At 45.0% G+C, this 24,707-nt stretch overlaps 1 protein-coding gene across 1 annotated transcript in view; it reads left to right on the top strand.

Moving 5' to 3' along the window:
* Positions 1–24,707, top strand: part of LRP10 (LDL receptor related protein 10) — a 244,297-nt gene that overhangs the window by 173,778 nt on the left and 45,812 nt on the right. Inside the window, exon 7 of the mRNA XM_069238242.1 lies at positions 3,765–3,894. Within this exon, the coding sequence (XP_069094343.1) occupies positions 3,765–3,894 (130 nt within the window). The remainder of the gene's footprint in view (positions 1–3,764; positions 3,895–24,707) is intronic.

Raw genomic sequence — 24,707 nt, 5'->3', positions numbered from 1 at the left:
TGCTCGATATTTATTTCAGATATAGATGAAGAAAATCGGGAGCACTTTGGAATAAAACCATTTGTATAATAGACTGAAAAGAAGTTCAGCTGCCTTTCAACGTCTCCTCTCACCAGGAGCGATTAGTTAAGTGTGAATGAAAAGTATGTCTAGGTTAAGATGTTTGAAATATGTTGATATAGCTGTTTTAAGTGACTGTGCAAAATGTATATATTTTTGATATGCGGCTGATATTAGATTGTTTATTCATTAAGTAAAGTTTGATAAATTGTCATAATATGCAGCAAAATAAAATTTTCATGATATATGTGATTCTCTCCTTTCGTCGTTTGGATTAAAACATTGAATAAGTAAAATTGGCAAGATATTAGAGGTTTTAGATAAGTGCAGTTAACTGAAATCAATAGCAAAGCCATCAAATCATGAAAAGGACAGAGTCCAACCCACTCCTCTAAGTATATGTTAAAGTATTGGTAACAGCAGGTCTCCTAGACAGCTTTCTGTAACAATCTACAAAAAAACCAACAAAAAAAAACTGACCGGGAAGGAGAGCACAATTCCTAGCAATGCAGAGGACTTTCATGCCAGCATTGATCAATCGAGATGTCTTTCTGCATTCACTAGCATTCCTGGCTTTAACCAATATATATAAATAGCCTTCACAAACAAATGGGGCAGGAGAAAAAACAAGAGTGGCACAGTATATAAATTGATCCTACAGAAGTCAAAAAGGCGGGAATTGTGGGGTCACTCTATTCAATGGCAGAAAATAGGTTAAGAAAAGGAAGAAGATGTAAGGGATATAGTGTGGCTAAGGACAGGAGGCAGGTTATTTCCCTTATCGTGATTAAGCCACAAACCTGGAAAGCTTTTAAAAGGAAAAGTGAAATCCGAAATTTGCAATAAAAGAACATTGCTAATCCATGTATGGACTGAAATTAAATAATTCTGATACAAACTAAAGAAATGTACCAAAATGCATTTACTGGAAAAAAATTGACAAAAAACTCCTGTAGAAAGGTGGTTATAAAAACCAGTATTTAAGAGCTGGATATGATGTCAAATTCATTCATTTTAAAAGTAGTCCAGGTTTACCCTGTTGTCATCAAAGCCCCCTGCTTACCTCTGTTCATTCCAGAGTGCCCATTGCATAATGCATTCTCTGCTCTTGCTGCCACTTGGAAGCAGACAAACTCTATTGATCAGAACACTATGTGCCATTGGACCTATCCTACTTCACTTAACATTTATGCATGATAGATTAATTAACTAAAGTCCAGGTTCACAGAGAATCAATTCAATGTACCGAAATCTTGAATTGTAGGTTTCCTTGTATGATTTGTGTAGATTTACTGGGATGTTTACAAAGCTATACATATTGGACTTCTTAAATTTTCCAGTGCCTGCCTAACTCCAAGATGACCCAAAGATAATGGATTTGTGATTCTGTTCAAGGGACACCTTAACTTGTTAAGTTTGGATACCACTTTGAATGAGTATACTCAAGGGAAGAGTTAATTTTTATTGGTCTAGTTAGGCACCCTGTCCCCTTGTAGTGAGGGGCCCTCTCCATGCTATTACTCTTGATACAAAGCCCAGACCGGAATATATGAGAACTGCATCCATGTAGAACAGGGTTCTAGCAGCAGGATTGTAGGAGATGAAGCAGGATTCCAGGTGACAGTAACCAGGAGGGAGAACCTTACTTCCACTCTCACTGGAAAAATTGTGATGCCATGAGTGGCAACACACGCCCCCCAGGAAATAAAAATATGGAAGCTAGTAATGACAAAAGAGGAAGTAAGGTAGTTGTGGTAGATTGATTAGTCATAGCAGTCAGCAATGGAAAGGAGACATCTTAGATTCGGAAGAATTCCACCTCCCAGTAATATGACCATGCATAGCGAAAACATCAACATGTGAGTAACCAGAAACCTAAAGAAATTAGATTTTAAGTAAGTTTTAAGACAAGAAAAAAAAAACTGGGAGTGTTTAAGGACCAGGTCTTGAATGGAGTGTTTTATATGCACCTGGTGCATCTGTTTTGCCGACAGGAAACCAAACGTCTTGTGCACCTGGGTGAAAGCAAGCAAGAAAACAGCCAGTGGTCCTGCCCCATGATTTTTTCTTTCTGACAGCACTATAACAGGTAGGCTGATTCCTATCCCTAGAAAATCAGACTACTTGGTATAGTGCTGTCAGAATGAAAAACATCAGAGGTCCAAGCTTTTATTCTGGCTTTATTAGTGCAGTGCCATATGTTCTGGACATCCACGTTGCCAGCTGGGCAAGCTTCAGGGAGCACAGAGTGGTGCCACTGAAACCATCACTGGCATGAGGAAAGGAAACCGTATCTCTGCCACTTCTAAGTCACTAAAATGGCTCCCAAAGATGGTTTTCAGCCAGTTAAAAATAATTTGCCTCTCCTTTAAATGCCTTAATCAGCCAACATGTAGTCTAAAGAAATTCCAGACTGGGAAATTTAAGAGTAAAGATAATTCTGTCTAAAAAGTTAGTGGGCTGTCTCTCATCCAAGGGTGATTCTCCTTCTTTGTACAGGGCCTGTTGTTTTGAAATGCAAAGCTGCTTAGGCTTATACCCTCACTGACTATCTCCAGGAGTAAGCTGAAGATTGGTTTGTTTGGTTTAGCAGGATTTTTAGAACCCTCACCAAGAGACTTAGGGGGTCATTACGAACTCGGCGGGAAAACCCGCTGAGTTCAGCGCTGACTGTCAACAGAAGGACGCCAGCGCACAGAACCCCCCTGCCGGCCACATAAAGTATATCCAGCTGGGCCTGAACATTGACGCCGGCTCCAGGTGGAGCCAGCAGCAATGTAGCAGTGCGGCGGGTGCAGCAGCACTCGTCGCACATTTCACTGCCCGGAAACCGGGCAGTGAAATGCGCAACAGGCTGTGTATGGGGGCCCCTGTTTCACCCATTCCGCCAGGCTGGTGGAACCTGAATCATTATCCGGCGGGCAGCGCTGCTTGGATATGAATCTCCGCCACTGCCAGGCTGCCTGGTGGTGGAAGCCTGGCAGTGGCGGAGTTTCAAAAGTGGCAGTTCTGGCACAAACATTATATCGCGGTCTGGACCGCCATGACAGTGGCGGTAATTACCGCTGCATGGCGGCCCAGACCGCCATGTTCATAATGACCGGCTTAGTTGGGTAGTATGAACTATATACATACTTTCACTCAGTTACTAAGTAGTCAAGTTGAAGACGCGTTCAGAAAGTGGTTCAAGTGTTTTTCTCGAATCCCACAATATTGAGGCAAATTAGAACTGACTTCCATGTTCTTAAAAGATGATCTGGAAATTTTAACATTATCATAGTAAGATGAAGGCCCTAGTCATACCTGGGTTCCAACCAAACTGGATAAGATAAATTAGAGCATCAGGAAACATTACGATTAAATGAATGGTGCTGGCTGTAATTCAAGGCTGAATTAAAAAAAAAAAAAAGACTGATTAAGCAGTGGAGAGGAGTTTTACTATAAATTCTGTAGGTGAGACTTTATAAGCGTCTCTTTTTTTCTGTACTAAATAGCATCTCCCCATAATATCTCCAAATCAAAGTAAGTGATATGGAAATTTGTAAAAAAAATACATAAATTTAAAAGAGTTAAGAACAAAATGTTTGCTGAAATCCAGGCAGCATATTATTAATAATTTAAGATTAGTCATTTGAAAGGAAAGTCCAAGCAGCCGCCCCTAAAGACCACCACTGCATTCAACAATATATACACTTCTTTTGCAGCATCTTTGCCCCGTTGTCCAGCATGGACGCTGAGATCATCCAACAGCAGGCTCCTCCCTCCTATGGTCAGCTGATTGCACAAGGTGTCATCCCACCAGTAGAGGACTTCCCGACGGAGAATCCAAATGATGTAAGTTCTTCAGTAAAGAGCAGTATTTGTCACCAGGGATTTATGTTGAAAGCTGTTTTGTTAATTTCTTTGTTCAACCCAAGCAAATGATTATGTTGAGGGAATTACTTCCACTTGTCGTACGGTTCACACAAAAAGGGAAGAAACTAATTTCTTTAAGACAATTGTGACAGCATATTTCTGTTTGTGTTTTAGTTCCTGGAAGTAGGTGCTTTCTACCAAGAAGTTGTGCATATCAGGTCTCAGTAATTTTCTGCATATGTATTTTTCTATGGCTGGAAACTGAATCTCCCCTCCATCTCCAGAACGTGAATCTGTGTGTTCCGTAAACAATTTCTCAGACCTCTGCAAGACTAAAAGTAGCAGCAACAAGTGCAGTTATCTTGGTCACCAATGAGTCCAACCATAGGCCCAGAGAATACTGTTCTTTGACTTGCAACAACCAGACTAATAGATTCTCTTGGGAAGGATGCTCTCCATTCAAGATGATAATTTTCACCTTCTTTTTGCTTAGAGTCGGCGTGTTGCACTTTTACGTACAGGTTTTGCCCTCTCTCCCTTCATGTTTACAGATGTGGTTGCGATCTATTTGTATATTTAGATTGTGCCTTTGGCTTCTTATTGTTATTTGTCTGCATATCATCTTAAAAGCAAGCAATTTGTCCTTCGCCATTGGGAGTTTATTTGTTACTCGTCAGTTTGGCCTTGCTTGTCCATATGTCCCCTGCTCACAGTGGTTGTGTGTGTCTCAGAATAGCAGTAGCTGGTAGGATAAAATAAGTGCATGTGACACCTAATCTCCCTGTTTGGTTTGATCTTTGATGCACCAGTTTTGTGTTTGCTACTTGATGTGAGTAAGCTTTAGAGTATGGAGGAAGTCTGGGATTTAAATGTAGAAGATAGCCATCGGGTAGATGAAGATGAAGTTGCAGCCTCCAGGCAGGTAGTTGTGATATCCTGAATAAAGCTGCTTACCGTCTCACTCTGACTCTTCTTGCATTGCTTCTTATCTGCAGCACGAGCTTGGTGCACACAAATGAGGAAATCATTCACCATTACTGCCTAATGTATCTGTAATACTGCAAGCACTGCTGTAAGGCACAGAGTGTGGAGTAAAGCAGCGGGCATAAGAAGACCCCTAAGACGAGTAGCACACATGCAGCCATTTGTAAGCACTGGGTTTAGTAAGGAGGAAATTGCTCAATTTCCTGAACAGGCCCCACTTGAGTGTGAGCATCCAACAAAAGTGGTCTCACTTCTCATTCAGATGTGAATAGACCTGGCAAAGAATCTGCTTGTCTCTGTGAGCAACACAAAATATCCGTTTACTTTATGGATGTCTGATAGGCCTGGTTCTCTGAGTAAAGCCTTCTTGATCAACTGAGACCTTTTTTGCTATGCCTTTCCTCGTCTACTAGATAATTAAGTAGCTCATCTCCAGAGAAGATGTGCAATATTTTTGCAGCATGAATATGTTAAAAAAAAAAACTATATGCTTCATTTCTCCTGCAATCCATTGGCCAGGTCTTTATCTCTCCTTGTTTTCGTAAAAGTTTTAAATAGTGTTTGCATTCATAATGGATGTCTTTTGCAGTGAAAAATCCTTATGATGTTTACTGGTACTCCACATTGGCCCTTGCATCAGAACACTCTTTGATTATATTTTTCCACCATTGAGTTTAGTTGCATTGAAGAAGAGCGGTATCACTTTTAATTTAAAGTACATTCGAGGATGGGAAGGTTGCATTTTAGATCTTTTTTTAATTTTTATTTTTTTAACAGGTTGTTTTTGGAACAAACGTTATATATGTCAATACTTACATTTTTGCAAATGTTACCAAAGCCGCAGCTATGGAAAGTATTTCAAAACACCCACAAGAGTCTAAGAAACTTTGATTCTTATATTAGACTAGCACAGAGTGGTGTAACGTATGCTTTCCTTTGGGACATTTTGAGATATGGGACCATTTTTTAGAAAGTGTGATGGGGCACAACAGGTGATTGTAACTGCTTTTTACACCCTCAGGGGACTTTGGCGTCTGTACAGCCCCTTCTATAATGTTGAGCCAGCACGTTCTCAAGGCAGCATTACCTCACTTGCAGAGAGGCATTAATCAACACCGATGAGGAAATCCTCTTCACCCTCACCATATTATAGTGAGATAGAGGCAAAGAGGTTTCCAGTCTGTGCATCACATAAAGGTGACATAGTTGTTGTGCTTCCCAAGTATGCCCCTTGGAGGAGTGGCCAGGAGATCAATGGACCCCTAATCATATCCCCAACTGGCAGATGCAAATGGGGAAGTTTGCGCCACACTAAGATGACAATTGGTATGTGGACATACAAGATGGCTGTGGGTTGGACACCTCACCCGATACTCAGTTTTTCCCCTCCCTTTGCCCCGGCCACCTCCTCAAATATAATTAAAAGGGTCAGAGGTTCTTGACCTCCTCACTATGGAGGTGAAAACTAGTGTGCTCATGTAGGTCAGTCATCCTGGTCCAGCACCAACTGAACTTCTTCCTTTCAACAAAATCCTTACTGACATGCTCTTGGAAACTTGGAATAAACCATGCTATGGTCCTCCGGTCAACTGGCAAATCACCAATCACCGTAGACCAGCCCCAGGTGACCCAGATTTTCTAACCCAGCATCCAGCTCCTGGGAGTTTGATGATGCAGCATCCACCAATAAAGTTAACTCTAACGCATTTCTGACTACTTATTCTTACAGAATCCAAATGCATAGAAACATTTGGAAAGCTATTGTTTTCCTCTGTTAGCCTTGCCTTGAGGCCTTTCAGTGCCATTTGCCTCCCTAAATGCTACACCCACATGCTGTGGGACATGTTAGATTAGATTTTACTTTCATTCCCTAAGGACTTACGAGCATCTTTGGCCCAAATGATTGAAGACAGCTAGGATGCGACCACTTTTGTCATCTGCTCTGGTCTAAACTCCATGGATTGTCCAGAAAGTGCGATTGGAAGGAGCATGGTGCTCCGGTGTCACGCATGTATGAGATTCACGGATTTGTTCAGGAATGTCAAGAAATCCCTGATGGACATATGCCTCTTGATGGCTCTAACCTGTTTGGAGAAAAGGCAGACTAAGCCCTCAAGTGTTTTAGGTAAAGGTTAGCTATGACATGCTTTTTTAGGCCATTCAACACCAGTCTGGCAATCCCCAACAGTTTTGTCCTTTTAGGTGATATGCCAGGGGCTTGGTGTATCAGCTGTGTCAGGCCCCAGAGCACAGGCATGCCAGCCCTATCACGGTGGGGTTGTGGGACCAATAGACCTAACGAACTGACCATCCCAGGTAATGTACATCCCAATCCCCTGTCCCTGCTGCAACAACCCCAAAGCCTTGTTAGCAATCTAATAGGAGGTAGGGTAGCATAGCGACCTCTTCAGGTGTGGCAGAACATTATGCCCGACAGGTGGGTTCTTGAAATTGTCCATCAGGGCTAATCCCTGCCCATTCCTTTTTACTTTTCAACGTACTATACTGGTCACCTCCATCACAGCGGCTTTTGGGAAGACCATCTCCCTGTCTTGAGCCAGGAGGTGCATGCTCTTTTGTCCAAAGGAGCCATTGAGAGTGTAATGACCCTGAAAGTGGGAACTGAATGGTATTTCCACTAATTTGTTGTGCGAGAGAGGCCTTTGTCCCATTCTACAACTTTGCCCTCTTATTGCCTGCCTGCGCAAGGACAAATTCAAGATGCTTACACTGGCCCAGGTTCTAAATGCCCTGGAGACTGGATGGTGGTATTGGACCTGCGGAACGCCTAGTTACTCCAAAATTGGAACGTTCATAGATTCACATGCTTAAATCATTCCCTGTCATCGAGATGGGAGTCTCCTGTACCTTACAATAGCAGCGTAATGTAATGCATAAAGTATCAAGGCCCTTAGGCCTTCACTTTTGTAGGCTATCTAAGTCTCTTTAGAAAAGAGACTTAATTCCTTTAAGAGGGCTTCTAAAGGAAACCATTGACGACTAAAGCATCTACAGCGACGTTGATGACCATTACTACAACAATAGTCTCTACGGTGTACAGTGCTCCGACTTGCACACAGCGACGACACCATGACTGAATGCGCGGTCGACGTTGAATATAAATAACTGCCTCTTCTACTCCATTGATGAAAGCGACGACTATACCATCGTCGACAACTGCATCTCTACAGTCAACGACTGCCTCATCAACAGGCCCACTAAGATGCAGCAGGTTGCACTGTTGCCGTCGACACCATCAACGACACCGGCGACGGTGGAGAATAACAAGAGACAATGGATAACCAGGTATTTGACTCCGTCCCACACTTCTCCTAGCAAGGTGTCACATGCACATCTATTAGAGGAGGGTGATTCTGGTGAGAAGGGGCCATTCGGTGTTGCTCACAGCCCATCTGTTTTACATGTGAAGTGCCAAGAAGTGGACGATGACAATCAGTATGCGTCCAACGCGTATGATCCTCAAGCCTTTTATACACCTCATGAGCAGCACTTATATCAAGAGGAGATGATCCCTATTCTTAGATCCCTCATATCGGACTTGCAATTAATGCTGGCAGATTATCAGAAGTGGTTTCCACCTACTTCTACTGTTCCTCAGCAGACACCTATATTACCAAGGTCACCAGTACCACTACCTTCCACACCTGCTCAAACAGGGTTATCTCTACCTGAGAAGCCCACACATACGCCTCAGGCAGCTCCTTTGCAAAATCCCCCAGCCTCTGATGATGCTAGAGAAGATGGGGAGTTGCCAGATGCTGCTACGGAGTGGGATGATTATCTGAATACCACATCGTAATCTCCTTCACCTGTTGCAGTGGATTCACTACCAGGTGACATCAGTGGTTTTCATAATCTTTTAATGAGAGCTGCAAAACAATTTGCACTACCTATGTCAGCGTAGCAGATGGACTGTTTTCTTTATGACTTTAAGGAACACTACCAGAGACGTGTAAGATCCATACCCATAGTCGACTACATATGGGATGAGGGCCTAAAGGTGATGAGAAATCCTGCAACCGTTACTGCTGTCTTGCTCCACCTAGACAAGAAATATAAGACACCAAAGGATGCCCCAACCTGTCTGACAGGACATCCCAAACTGGACTCAGTAATCACTCAGGCGGGCCAACGCAGGTCCAGAAAAACTTCTGCTTCAATCTCTGCACCCCCTGACAAAGAGGGACGGAGACTTGATAACATCGGAAAGTGTTTCACCTCGATGTCTTCTATTACAGTCAGTGCATCAAATTCCTTATTATTATAGGCAGATACAACAGGCAGTTATGGGCGGACATCACTCCTTACTTGGACCAGCTGCCAGAGGATACCAAGGCAGAGGCAAAGAAAATACTTCAGTAGGGGGAAAGAGCCTCGGCAGAGGTTGACTGTGCAATGGACATCGCTACCACTCCTTTTCGATAGTTGGCAGGAGCCGCCATTCTTAGAAGGCAGGGTTGACTTTGTGCAACTTAATTCAGACCTAAGGTGCAAAACAATATTCTCGATCTACCTTTTGACGGCAAAGCCATTTTTGGTAAGCATATTGACGATGGCCTGCAGGCTATGAAGACCGATACGGACAGGGCCAGATCTCTTGAAACCCTTCAATTTAAAAAACAACCCTTTGGAGGTGCCAGAAGGCAGGAGTTTCCATCCTACAGAGGTGTTTTCCAGCAGCATGAATACCCAGCTTTCTCCTCTGCTTACCAGTCCTTTCATCATCAATACCCCCAGAGACAGCCTCCGCAAGCTGCTTATAGCAGGTCCATGCAAAAAAACAGAGTAGAACATCAAGGAAAGGATGCAGGCTGTAGACAATGACTTTGTACTGATGCCGGTTACCAATATTTCCTGAAATTAAACAATAGGAGGAAAGATTTCACATTATTTTCACCAATGGCAAGACATCACTTTGGATCAATGAGTGCTGAACCGTATCCAATTTGGCCATATCCTGGAGTTCCTGAAAATTCCACCAGCAAGACCTCCACCACACACTCAAAAGCACCTTTCATCTCCTCAAGAAAGACGTTTTGACAATGCTCAAGAAGGGAGCAATAGAAAAAGTTTCTGTTTCAGACAGAAAGAGGGGTTTTAACTTGCGTTTCTTTCTCATCCTCAAGGAATGGCATCCAATCTTGGACTGAAGGGAGCTGAACACGCATCTCAGGAAGCAGTCGTTCCGTATGATTACTCTAATCAATATTCTCTTGCTTCTTAATTTGGGAGATTATGGCCCGTATTTATACTTTTTGACGCTAAACTGCGCTAACGCAGTTTAGCGTCAAAAATGTTTGTGCCGGCTAACGCCATTCTGAAGCGCCATGCGGGCGCCGTATTTATTGAATGGCGTTAGCCGGCGCAAGCAGACCGGCGCTGCCTGGTGTGCGTGGAAAAAAACCACGTACACCAGGCAGCGCCGGCGTAGGGAAAAATGGCGTTAGGGCGTCTTAAAAATGGTGCAAGTCAGGTTGACGCTAAAAAATCGCCTCCACCCGATTTGCGCCATTTTTTACGACGCCCAGACGCCATTTACATGACTCCTGTCTTAGCAAAGACAGGAGTCATGCCCCCTTGCCTAATGGCCATGCCCAGGGGACTTATGTCCCCTGGGCATGGTCATTGGGCATTGTGGCATGTAGGGGGGCACAAATCAGGCCCCCCTATGCCAAAAAAAAAAAAATTAAAAAAAATATATATACTTACCTGGACTTACCTGAATGTCCCTGGGGTGGGTCCCTCCATCCTTGGGTGTCCTCCTGGGGTGGGCAAGGGTGGCAGGGGGGGTACCTGGGGGCATGGGAGGGCAGCTGTGGGCTCATTTTGAGCCCACAGGTCCCTTAACGCCTGCCCTGACCCAGGCGTTAAAAAGCGGCGCAAATGCGGGTTTTTTTGACCCGGCCACTCCCGGGCGTGATTTTTGCCCGGGAGTATAAATACGACGCATTTGCGGCGCAGTCATTTTTTTGGACGGGAACGCCTACCTTGCATCTCATTAACGCAAGGAAGGCGTTCACGCAAAAAAATGACGCTCTTTCCTCCTACTTTGGCGCTAGACGCGTCTAACGCCAAAGTATAAATATGGCGTTAGTTTTGTGCCGAATTTGCGTCGAAAAACACGACGCAAATTTGGCGCAAACGGAGTATAAATATGCCCCTATATGTCCACTGTCGATCTCCAGGACACATACTTCCACATCCCGATCCATCCGTCCCACAGAAAGTACCTCGGGTTAATGGTATAGAGAAATCACTTCTAATTCAAAAGCTCTCCCATTTGGCCTCAAATCAGCCCCCAGTATTTTCACCAAATGTTTTACTCCAGTCACAGCATTCCTGAGAAGACAAAAGCAGCAGGCATTCCCATATTTGGACGATTGGCTGATCACAGCCACGTCCAAGGCACAGGAGCAGAGATCAACAACTGCGTCTATACAGCTATTTGGAGAATTGGGTCTCACTATTAATGACAAGAAGTCAACCTTTCAATTCTCAAGAAAGATTACCTTTCTGGGTGCACTCCTGGACACGTCACTCAACAAAGCTGCTCACACAAGCGAAAGAAAGCAAAAACTAATCACCTTAGCCAAATTGGTTCAAAGAAGACAATCTTTCTGTTCGCCTCTTCAAATCCCTGTGAGGGATGATTGCTTTCCATATCCCTCTCATTCCATTCTGCCGTCTGAAAATGCAACCCCTTCAAAAACATCTGAACAGTCCGTGGACACATTCCACAGGGTCTTTCGATAATGCAATCAGAATTATGGAAACCATATTCACATCTCTTGGTGGGCCTTGAGTTCCCATCTGTCAGTGGGTCTTTTATTCCTCACTTTGCCATCCTCATGGCTGATCATAGCCGATGCTACCCTGGAAGATTGGGGAGCCTACCTCCAGGACTTACAGGTCATCGGCAGGTGGAAAATCCATCCTAAGACCTTCCACATAAATTATCGCGAGCTCAAAGCAGTTCACCTAGCCCTTCAAGCTTTCCTACCAAAGTTGAAGAATTCATCAGTCCTTATAAGTACGGACAACACTACAGCGATTCATTATATCAACAAACAGGGAGGGACCAGATTTCTGCTTTTATCTCAAGAATCACAGCATATCTGGAACTATTCCATCCTCCACGGTGTCCATCTACATGCAGAATGTGTGCTGGGGGAGAAAAATGTCATAGCGGACTCTCTCAGTAGGCCGACAACATCCAACCACGTATGGGAGTTGGATCAGAAGGTGCTAAGCCACATCTTCTCTCAATGAGGCAAGCCAAACCTGGACCTTTTTGCCCCTCCCCAGAATCTGTCTTTCCATGTTTGGACAGTTGGCTAGTAAAGACGTTCAGCTGTTGATCAAGGAACATCTTCACTCCTAATTACTTTTCTCCACAACTACAGTTTTACCAACAGCGCCCACAAGTCCCACCTCACTGTAGTTCAGAAGTTATCCTTCATAGTTGTGGTCATCGGCATTATCCGCATCAAGACCTTTCCTCCACGGAGTATCATGGATATGCTAGAGATGATTCATCGTGGCCTCATGAATCTTGTTGGTTCCATAGGCCAATGAGATAGCAGTGGTTCCATCACCAAGGGAGTGTGAGCTCAGGTGCAACCAAAACAGCTCTGGCTAAAATGCTTAAACCAGCCCTGCTCCCTTGGTCTCCTCGACTAGCTTCCTTTCCATCCATCCATTCTCTATCTCACCTTCTCTACTCTCTCTCTGATCACTTTCTCTGTACATTTACCCTCTCTCCATGACTTTCTCTGTTTTGAAGCCTCCCAGTGCCTGTTGCAATTAAACTCAGGGCCCTGGGAAAAGGACAGGTACCCCGAGCGGCCTGTGACTTTCAAATCATAGAATAATTAAAGGTCCATCTTGCCCTGTTGAGGTCCAGATCTTCCAATCAATCCTCTTGCACCTCACTCACTGGATGGAGCTCTTTAATCTCTGATAGGCTGTCTTTTCAGCTCACTACAAGCACGGGCTAACATGGTCACTAAGGACTTCTCACTCGACTGGGGAGCTCATCTAGGCAACATGACAATGCAAAGCTTTGGCCTAAGTTAAAGCGGCCTTTGCATGTAACGTTGTAAAGCTACGGGGAAGTCTGCTATTCCATAAAGTCATTTCTCCCTTCTGTATACAGTGATGTGGGGTGACTGTGCTGGAAAGCGATCCGCCTGTTGCAGTGGGCACAACAATTGAGAGTTTCTCCTATAGAGGCTGATATGGCCGGATATCTCAAAATTGAGGACAGATAATCTTGTCTGGATGATCATGAATGGGAGCTGCACTCTGAAATGACAGAAGTGATCTTCTCCATATTTAGGTGTACTTTTGTGGGCCTTTTTGCCTTGGACCATAACTGGAACTGCCATAATTTCTGTATCATACACTCCTAGGGGGACTTACAGATTCAGCCAGTCTCAAGGGCTGTTTTGCGCATTTCCACTGATTGTGGTTGTTGAATGTCCTCTAGAAGGTGACCATCATCAACCCAGATTGGGCTAGGAGAATCAGGTATGCTGATCTGTTGGCATGCAGCATTCTGGGTTGTCAGGCCCTCCACTGCACATTTAGGGTTGTCAGGTCCTCCAATGCTCATTCAGGGTTGTCAGGTCCTCCACTGCACATTCAGGGTTGACAGGTCCTCCACTGCAGTCTCCAAACTGCATCTGTGTGCGTGGAGCCAACTAGAATCCTTGAAGCTGCAGGTGTTATCATGCCTGCTACGAAATCCTCTATAAAAACATGTCTGCAGGTCACAGAAATGTAGTGGTGGAAGTTAGAAGGCTTGGATTCCTTTAAGTCATTCCTTTTCCAACGTCCTGTGTTTTGCACGGTTTCTTTCACAGCAGAGGATGGCAGTAGATACATTTAAAAGTTACCTTGCCCTTTTGGCTTTCATATGCTTCCCTGATCAGCCAGTGTTGTTTAGAACACCCACAATGCCACGTTTTCTGAAAGGTGTGCTTTCCTCCTTTCTTCCTACAAAGATGTTTCGACCACAGCAAAGGATTGCCTCATTACTACCTAACCCTTTGTCAGTCCTACCGGTCTTTAATATTTTATTGGTCACCCCAGATACAGGAACAACAACAGTCTGGCTAAGGACTGAGGACCAGCAACCACTGTAGGAGGAAAGTTGCCGCCTCAACCAGCCTCTGATAACGACATATTCCTTTCCAGCATCTGAATCATGTGAGGGTGCAGAATACAGGACTTGAATGGGTTCTGAATGCTTAATTTAGACATACTGTATTCATTTAACACAGCTATTTCTTTTAGAGACACAGCCGCAGATTCCTGGCCTTTTGAATATTCCTCAGGCATTAGACTAGATCTGGAAACTTTTCCATAGTACCTCTGCATGTGCCAGAGGGTGGAGCTGTGCGGCTGTGCTCTAACCCCATTCCATGCCAGAACTTACATGCGGGCCTACATACATATATTAGCACCACCCCGCTTGCTGACATTGGTTCCTTTCTTTCTGCACCACAAGGCGTGGATCCAGAACTTCCGTCTCTCGGAGACTACTGTTTTCTCAAAATTCTCTACAGTGTGCAAGCGGTGTCACCTCTAAACTGATAGGTTTGAAAACCTATATGGACTGTTGCAAACACGTTTGTGATAGATTCCACACCAGGTTTTGCCTGTGATGTCTGGGTTAAAGGTATGATTCAAGACCTGCAGAGACTATGCACCGATTAACCCGAAGGCCATCAAGGAAAACGTGAAACTCAGTCACCAAGGATCAGAAGACTCCGCACCAGGACTGCTCCAAGTCCCTCTCTAAGGTCCGTTCCCTGTCCCGCTCCCGGACTCAATGGAGCTGCTCTAGTGCCTGCTCTTTGTCATGCTCCAAGTCCTCCGATAAGCACAAAAAAACATAAGAAGTTGAAGCGGGGTGCTGCTCCTTCCCACTATTTCCACTCTCCTGATGAATCTAGTTGGGGGTGCCAACAATCCTATTGCAGAAGGAAGTCGATTAAGGAGCTGATTCCACAGATGGTGCTGGCACAACCCAAGTTTCCTGGGCCTTCAGCAATGCTGCGTCAGATTGTAGAGTTTCTTGCAGGTATGCTCTGCTTCTTTGGCTCTCTATCAACTCCTTCTGGCACACCTTTGGCTCCACAGAGCCGAGAGACCCTCCACCTGGATTACCTCCGGCAGCTGAACCATCTGCTCCACGTCTGTTCTCTGCTTCAGGTCAGACATCGCAACAAGCATCCTAGATCCCTACAGACCTCGCTGCCTGAACAGGTGGCTGATTGTCCTTTCTGATGACAGTCCAACTTTGACCGATGTTGTATCCGAATCAGAAGAAGGCTTCGGCACTTGCTGTACAAGGCACTTGCTGTAGTGTTGTGTACCTATTGATGGTTTCTCCATGCAAAAAAAAATAATTTTGCCACACTGTCTATATCCTTTGACTACCCTATATAACACGGTCCAGGCCCTCTTGCACATGTGGCACGTTTTAATCACCGAAGTGCCCATAATTTTGCTGCTTCTCCCCTCTCTTTGGGCCGTTGTGAAAACTACAGAACTTTAGGCATCTGGCCCAGACAAACATGTATATTTTCTGAAATTCAGGCCAGGCCAGTTTCATGTGATGTATTCTTGGAGTGGCTTTCCTGAAGAAGGCACAAGCTCCCCGAAACCTGCGTAGAAATTGAAGCCACAGTTTTTGGAGATTGTGATACAATGAAATTGAAGCCTTGAGTTGCATATAGGAAATACTGCAATTGATGATGATGATGAAATAATTTGAAGCCACAGTATTTGAGATTGTAAAATAAAAAAGGTTGGAGTCACAAGGTGTGACCCACGTTGAAGAGCAGTAACCCAAATCTTTGTATGTAACTGTACACAAAATTGATTGGGAAGTCATCTTAGCATAAAATGAGGCATTCAGAAGTGGTGTATATGTAAGCGGGCAGAGTCCCACACCATATCAATCCTTTGGAGCTGAGGTCAATCCACTGGGCCTGAAAGACTTCCTGCCACCCATCAAGGGGAGGCTGGTACAGGTGTCAATGGACAACACACTGCCACATGGTACTTCAAAAAACAGAATGTGGTGGCATCACAGGCCTTCTGCCACGAGGCCTTGCACCCTTGAAAATGGCTGGACCACCCGACAGGCTCACTGAATGTCCGGACAGGTGAACGTAGCTGTAAGAGCCTAGCAGGTTAAGAGTGGCAGTCACACTCAGAGGTAGCACAAGATCTCTTCAGTGAATTGTGAGAATCTTGGCTCGATCTATTCACCACCAAGAACATGCAATGTCCCTACTTCTAGCGTTGGCATTTCCAAGACTTTCTCGCCCAGAGATTCGTTTCACCACTAGTAGAAATCTAGACTCCTGTATGCCTTTCCTCCGATACCAGTCCTGCTCCAAGATCTCAAGAAGATCAGGACAGACCAGACCCAAGTCATCCTATTGGCTCCGGAGTGGGCATGGTGAATTTGGTATTCAGAACTCATGGGATGAGACATATGTCCTTCAATCAGACTGCTCCCTCCAGGAGGACATGCTGTCGCAGCAACAGGGCAGGGTTCTGAACCCGCACCTTCATAATTTCCATCTTCATGTATTGAATATTGCTCTCTAAGTATCATAGCAACCTTTATTCATTGTACTCGTTTAAATGGCAGCTCTGACCAATAAATGGGTTTACAAAACCAATAGAAAAAGCAACCAGTTCAAGGTGCAGCAGAGAGATACATTAAATTGCAAATTAAATCTAGCATCTCATGCTTGAATGCTATAAATACATTTTATGGGATTGTACCTTAGCTATTGAATATGCTGGCACCCTCTTGTTTTCTCTGTAAATAGCTCTATTGCTGACCAGGAAAATACAAATCTACACTTCTCTAACAGAAACAAAACACAAATCTAATCTTTCCGCCTCTTGTGTCACAATACACATTACAGACACCACAGGCAACCCTAAACTCCTCTACTGCATTCTGGAAGTTGGTTGCTAGAAACTGCACCCTGAGAAATTTGAGAAGGCTGTCTGAAAACCTGCACATCATTCTGCCTCTTAAGTGGGACATCCACTTTTCTTTCCTGGCCCCTCCCCACCAAGGTCGGTGAGAATCTAGTAGTACACATGGCCAAGAACCAAGCACTGATACTACCACTCAACATTTCTACTGTATGTGGAGGTGGAAACATCATCCACAACCTGCCCTACCCAAAGAGTATGTGGACCTTAAAATCACTAGTCATATCACACATAGAATGCTTGGGTATACTCTGCTTTGTATCGTAAAAATGTGTGAGATTGGCTTGTGCATCTCTTCTTTCAGAGATGGCATGGTATACCAGCACATTGAACTCTTGCCAACTTCCATCAACTATAGGGTCAGTATCAAACCTCATGCATAGCCAACTAGGTTTTCCATTGTAAGGCCCTTTAACCTACCATTCTAAACCTCACTAAGTATGTCTGTGAGACCATTCAGGAGCGACACACCTGCATTCAGATCCACATGTGCACAAGAAGGACCTGGGAGGATGATCTTTCTTAATCTTGGCCATCGCTCTCTTGCACATACTTACCAGAAACCTTCCACCTTCTAGGTTCACCTTCCTTTAAGGAAAACATTAAAAGCTGGCTATCATATTCTGGCCCTCTCAATGGCTGTAACAATCGAGCAGCAAACACTGACTGCAAACTAGAAATCATCACAAAGGCCATGCATCTCACGTACTACACACAGCAGTACATGCACATACTGCACAATCATAACTACCATCATTAGCATCCATACATCTCGACACATAGGGGGTCATTAAGACCCTGGCGGACGGTGGTAATTTGGGGAAAGGTACTGCCAACAGGCTGGCGGTACCTTTTCCCAAATTACGACATTGGCGGTTTGGCTCAAGCCAAACCACCAATGTACTGCTCCGTCCGCCAGGGTGGTAACAGCCGCTGGGCTGGAGACCATGGTCTCCAGTCCGGCGGCCTTCACAATCCCACCCTCGGGATTATGACCCCGCCTACAGCCATTGTTTTCGTGGCAGTCTTACCGCCACAAAAACCATGGCGGTAGGCACTATCAGTGCCAGGGAATTCCTTCCCTGACACTGATAGGGGTCTACCCCACCCCCTCCCCAGAGTTCTCCCCCACACCCCATCCACACACCCACAAACACACACTCATACACACACATACCCACATCCACCCACGCATGCACACATACATAAACATACACTGCAACACACACTAACGTACATTGTTGCACACACGCATTCACAACAGACATACACTCACATTCAGTCATACACGCACGCATTCCATGGACTCACACCTGCATGCACGCATACAAAAACAGACACACACACATGTGGCGGTAGGCGGCATTTGCCGCCAATGTCATAATGAGGGCCATAATGCTTATAGTGTGCATGCACACATCGAGCACAATGTGTATATTAGAGACGTTTTCTGTGTGTCTTGTGATAGTCCTTTCCAGGGCATTATCAATGCAAGGTACTGTCAAGTATAACAATCGCAAAGGCACCAGGTCTCACCTTTAGGACCTACTGGTTTTACCAATAGTTTTAGGGCATGGTGAACAACATAGCTAAAAAAAAAAAAGGAAAATGCTGTTAAAACAGCTGACTGTGTAGTTTTTTTTTACGCACACACACGACACACCACACATTCACACACTTATAAGTTGGATTGGCAACTATAAAGAAAAGAAATGTGTGCAAGTTTTTTTTTTCCCTTTCAGAGCTCTTTGGGTGGGAGAAGCACCAATGGGGTACAGAAGCAATACGTGAGGGTGCATGTGGAGGGGCAGAAGCAATACAGGGACAGAGGATGGAAGCAACATGGGGGTGGGGAAGTAAAGCAGCGGCACAAGTAGGAGGAGGCAACACTGACAGCGCGTGTTGGGGAAAGCAACATGGAGGGCACGTGTGGGGTAAGCAAACCGAGAGCGCAAAGTTGAATGCTGGGGTCATGAGGCAAAGGGGTGAACGAGCAACAAAGAGCTGGTGAGAAAGCAATGTGGAGTGAGTGGGAGCGATCTGGGAGAGGCACGCCTGCGAGAGAGTAGCATGGTGCGGAGTGGAGGAGAGAAGTACACACGGAAGATAGCTGGAAAATACGGGCACTCTTGGAGAGAGCTTAAACCAAAAGGAAAAAGCACCTGAAAAACCGAGCAGTGGAAGAACATAGTGATGCGTCCATGTTCCAGGGGAAGGAAAACACAAGAAGAGGAAGGAAATCCCACACAAACTATGGATAAGAAGCAAGCAAATGAGTTACAGTAAAGCCAACGAATAGTAAAATAGTGGGCTCTAAGCCAACTGTAAGCTAACATCGCATGCGCTTTGTCTTAGCGAGACCTAAACAAGTTTTGGAGGGCTTTAGAAACTGCTGCCATGATAGCTATGTTGTGGCTCCTTATATGTTACTGTGTTCTAGGTCGTGTACATTGTGAATGATGCAGGGAATCTTGACTGTAATCCTTGACCCCATTGGGTACTAATAGAGTAATTACAATGCAAGGTTTGCATAGTTTTCGGTGGTGTAGGAATAGTTTGATTAGCTGATTTTATCACTCTTATTTTTGAAACCCAGTGAACTACAGCAGAGCAAAATGACTTGTTGCTTTCTTTGTCAAGGATAGTTTCTCCTAGAGTTGTTGTTAATGCTGAAACTGCCAGTCATGAAGGGAAGAGGTTGTTCAATCTGTCTTTTGACTTTATTTTCCATGAAAATGAAGACATCTCCTCAAAGAGCACTGAACACCTCTAGAACCCCTTTTATCACCTACCTTTTTGTCAGTTATGTTGAATCATAAACCTGATCCTTGCATGATGATCAGCATCCCGCAGCTACCCAGCTGTGTTTGCACTGTACAAGTACCATTGCATACGTTTTGCTTCGATTCAATACGTTTGTGGCCTGATTGTAATTTGTCATGATACGTGAGTTCACTGTTAATTCTCCAATAGGTGTATGATGATGGGATGGCTCAGGGTGCTGGGAATAACACCAGTTCAGAGGCAAGTGCTCGACTGGTAATGTGGTATAATGTGGAGGACATTTTTTTATATACATAAAATACCTTTCATCACTGTACCAGCGGGTTAGATGATTTGTATGCATTTTGCCATCCACACTGCTGCCTGCTTTTCTCGTATGCCCAACGGGAAAGCTGCAGCAAGCAAGTCAACTCTAATGTAGGATGAAGGCCTACATTCCACACCGAAATACAGAAAATCTGAACCTGGAAGAATGGCTCCTGAAGTACCAATATTGTGTCACAGAAGCATCCCACAGTGCTTGGGAAGTCTGAAAGAGAATCAGCTAGAGAGTGTTATCCTTTAAATGTTAATGTTTTGTACGTTGTTTGCAAAAAGAGCGATTTATATTTGTCGCATTTTATTATTTTTTCTTCTCTTGGTTAGTGGAGTACATGCATGCCCATCTTTGAGATTGCACCTGGTAGTTTCCACCTACGTTCAGGAAAAGGCCCGGAGCCTTCTATTCAAAGGTTTAAATAGCTCCCATTTTCTGATACTAAGAGAATTATCTAAACTCTCGTGCCAGTTGAGCCTGTGACCAGTTGTGACTGCAAACTGCTGTGGAGGAAGCTTTATGCTAGTCACGTACACTATTGGAGCAGTGAACCAAAAGGTTTTCAGTTGTTGAACCTTTTATGCTTTCTTTAAAAAAATTAAATACAGCCTCACCCACAATTCCTTCTGGACATTTCGCTGTATAAATCAGTACATTGCTTTTCTTGTTATGTTCACAAACCGACTTGAAATAGGCAAACGTGATACAGAAAAGGCCTTCCTTGAAACCGTAAATATTGATGTTCTGTTTAAAAACGACTTAGAACAATATAACAATCATTGTAGTTATAATTATGGAGATTAAAATGTCATTGGCATTTAATCCACAACCTCTATAATGCACCTTCAGTTCATGCTACTCCACACAAGGCAGATCTCCTGGCCGTTCCCGAGAAGCCCATGGAGTCTATTGTGGTGTTAAATGTGGTGCATGGAACTTTTTGCTATATAATAGTTTCACGCTGCTGGGTCTTGCACATTCTACAAAGGAGATGATGGGAATTGTGAATCTCTTTATTCAAGCCCCAAGCCCAACGCTGATATCCAAATGAGTTGAACCCACAATTAAAATGTGCACCGTGACCCAGCAAACGCTAGGAGGATGCCACATACTGGACATAGAGCACATAAGGGAATGAAGAGTTTAGACTCAGTGGAAATGTGAGGGGCACAGACAAGACTGGTTGGTGAAACGGTCACAAAGAGGGCAAACCAGGAGTACAACTTAAAAAATAAGTTTGAACAGTATAGGAAGAAGCAAATACAACATATCTCCCTTTTTCCACACCAGTGAGATTAAGCCTACAATACAAAGGCAGCATCACTTTTCATGAAGTAATGTTTCACTTTCAGGTATTTTCATAGCCAGTAATGGGCTTGTCTCTCAACTAGTGCTGGGATGCCTCTAGGTCACCATGTGCTCTATAAATCCTGTAGCATAATACACTATACTAATTCCAGTAAGGGCCACATAAAGAATGAATTCACGCAGTAGGGGTGCAATGTTTGTGGCTGGATTCCTCAGATAGAAGGTGACATCATCCGTGTACATGAACACCACCAGCCGCCTCAATGTCTAGCAAAGAAGGCAATCAGCATGGTGTTGCCAAAGGTGCACCATCAGGGCTCCATTGCAATGGCATAGAGAATCTGGGAAAGTGAGTAACCTTGTGTTCGATGGCATCTGTCGCTGTAGATACGCATGTTTTGCAATAGCTCGCCATCTGGTGTTGGGCCGGAGTGTTACAAGTTGTTTTTCTTCGAAGAAGTCTTTCGAGTCACGGGACCGAGTGACTCCTCCTTTTGTCTCCATTGCGCATGGGCGTCGACTCCATCTTCGATTGTTTTTTTTCCGCCATCGGGTTCGGACGTGTTCCTGTCGCTCCGAGTTTCGGAACGGAAAAATAGCTAATTTCAGAAGATTTTCGTCGGTATTGTTGCGTTCGGGGTCGGCGTAGTTAGATTCAACACCGCGTCTAAGATCGAAGAGCTCCGGTGCCCTTCGGGGTAATTTTTTCGATCCCCCGTCGGGGCCTGGTCGGCCCGACCGCGTGCAGAAGAACGCCGATGGAACGGACCCCGTTCCGTTTCTGTCCCAAATGCCACAATAAATACCCCTATACAGACCAACACTTGGTCTGCAACCTGTGCCTGTCACCTGAGCACAGCGAAGACACCTGCGAGGCCTGTCGTGCGTTCCGGTCCCGAAAAACTCTCCAAGGCCGTCGAGCCAGAAGACTTCAGATGGCGTCCGCGCCGACAGCCCACCGGGAGTTCGAGGAACAAGAAGAGGAGGGATCCTTTTCGATCCAAGAATCGGACTCCGAAGGATTCGACGATACACAAACCGTAAGTAGGACGTCGAAAACCACTCAAAAGAAGATTTACAAGGCCCAGGGGACGCCACTGCCATCAGGCCATGGCTCGACCCATAAATTCGGTGACCGACCGTCGGCACCGAAAAAGGCCCAAACAGTGCCGAGATCGTCCGACTCGGGTCGAGACACCGGCACGCAGCCTTCTCGGGACCGAGAAAGTGCTGGAGACAAGCATAGACACCGAGATACCGGTGTAGACACGGCTCGACGCCGAGACAGCGGCACCGAAGAATATCGACGCCGAGAGGTTTCGGCCCCGAAAAAGAAAAAAGTCACCTCGGAGCCGAAAAAAGATGCAGACAGGGTTTCGGTGCCGAAACAAACTGCAACCGACCCAGTTTCAGGCTCTTATACAGAAGAGCACTCGCTAACCTCCCAAATGCAAAAGCATAGGTTTGAGGAAGAACTACACTCAACGGATGTAGACCATACGCAAAAGCGTATTTTCATACAGCAGGGGACAGGAAAAATAAGCACCCTTCCCCCTATTAGAAGAAAGAGAAGATTGGAGTTCCAAACTGAACAAACACCACAAACAAAAGTGATGAAAAAAGTTACGCCACCACCCTCTCCTCCACCTGTGATTAACGTCTCACCAGCACAAACTCCATCACATTCCCCAGCTCACACCACCATGAGCCAGGGTGACCAAGATCAAGACGCATGGGACTTATACGACGCCCCAGTGTCAGATAACAGTCCGGAGGCATACCCTACGAAGCCATCTCCACCAAGTGGTGGCTAGAGCAGCACAATTTCACAATGTAAGCCTCCACTCAGAACAGGTCGAGGATGACTTTTTATTCAACACACTCTCCTCCACCCACAGCTCCTACCAAAGCCTGCCTATGCTCCCTGGTATGCTCCGGCACGCAAAAGAAATCTTTAAGGAGCCGGTCAAAAGTAGGGCAATCACACCAAGAGTGGAAAAAAAGTATAAGGCGCCTCCTACAGACCCGGCTTTTATCACTACACAGCTGCCACCAGACTCTGTCGTCGTAGGAGCAGCTAGGAAAAGGGCCAACTCCCACACATCTGGAGATGCACCACCCCCAGATAAAGAAAGCCGCAAGTTCGATGCAGCTGGTAAAAGAGTCGCAGCACAAGCTGCAAACCAGTGGCGCATCGCTAACTCCCAGGCACTACTTGCGCGCTATGACAGAGCCCATTGGGATGAGATGCAACATCTCATTGACCATCTGCCCAAGGACCTACAAAATAGGGCAAAACAAGTGGTTGAGGAGGGACAGACCATTTCCAACAACCAAATCCGCTCCTCCATGGACGCTGCAGATACAGCTGCACGGACAATTAATACATCTGTAACTATCAGAAGGCATGCATGGCTCCGAACGTCTGGATTTAAACCAGAGATTCAGCAAGCAGTTCTCAATATGCCTTTTAACGAAAAAGAACTGTTCGGTCCAGAAGTGGACACAGCGATTGAGAAACTCAAAAAAGACACGGACACTGCTAAAGCCATGGGCGCACTCTACTCCCCGCAGAGCAGAGGGAATTACAGCACTTTCCGTAAAACACCCTTTAGAGGGGGGTTTTGGGGTCAAAGCACACAAGCCAGCACCTCACAGGCAACACCGTCCAGTTACCAGGGACAGTACAGAGGAGGTTTTCGGGGACAATATAGAGGAGGGCAATTCCCTAGAAATAGAGGAAAATTTCAAAGCCCCAAAACCCCTACTACTAAGCAGTGACTCACACGTCACTCACCCCCTCCACACAACACCAGTGGGGGGAAGAATAAGTCATTATTACAAAGCATGGGAGGAAATCACTACAGACACTTGGGTTCTAGCAATTATCCAACATGGTTATTGCATAGAATTTCTACAATTCCCTCCAAACATACCACCAAAAGCACAAAATTTGACAAAACATCATTCCAATCTCCTGGAGATAGAAGTGCAGGCACTACTGCAAAAGAATGCAATCGAATTAGTGCCAAACACACAAATAAACACAGGAGTTTACTCACTGTACTTTCTGATACCAAAGAAGGACAAAACGCTGAGACCAATCCTAGACCTCAGAATAGTGAACACATTCATCAAATCAGACCACTTTCACATGGTCACACTACAAGAAGTATTACCATTGCTAAAACTACACGACTACATGTCAACTTTAGTCCTCAAGGACGCGTATTTCCATATACCAATACACCCATCGCACAGGAAATACCTAAGGTTTGTATTCAAAGGAATACATTACCAATTCAAGGTACTGCCTTTCGGATTAACAACCGCACCAAGAGTCTTTACC

Source organism: Pleurodeles waltl, chromosome 6 (genome assembly GCF_031143425.1).
Source record: "Pleurodeles waltl isolate 20211129_DDA chromosome 6, aPleWal1.hap1.20221129, whole genome shotgun sequence".
Classification (NCBI taxonomy): Eukaryota; Metazoa; Chordata; class Amphibia; order Caudata; family Salamandridae; genus Pleurodeles; species Pleurodeles waltl.
The sequence above is the reverse complement of the archived record's forward strand: the minus strand, read 5'-3'. Positions and strand labels throughout refer to the sequence as shown.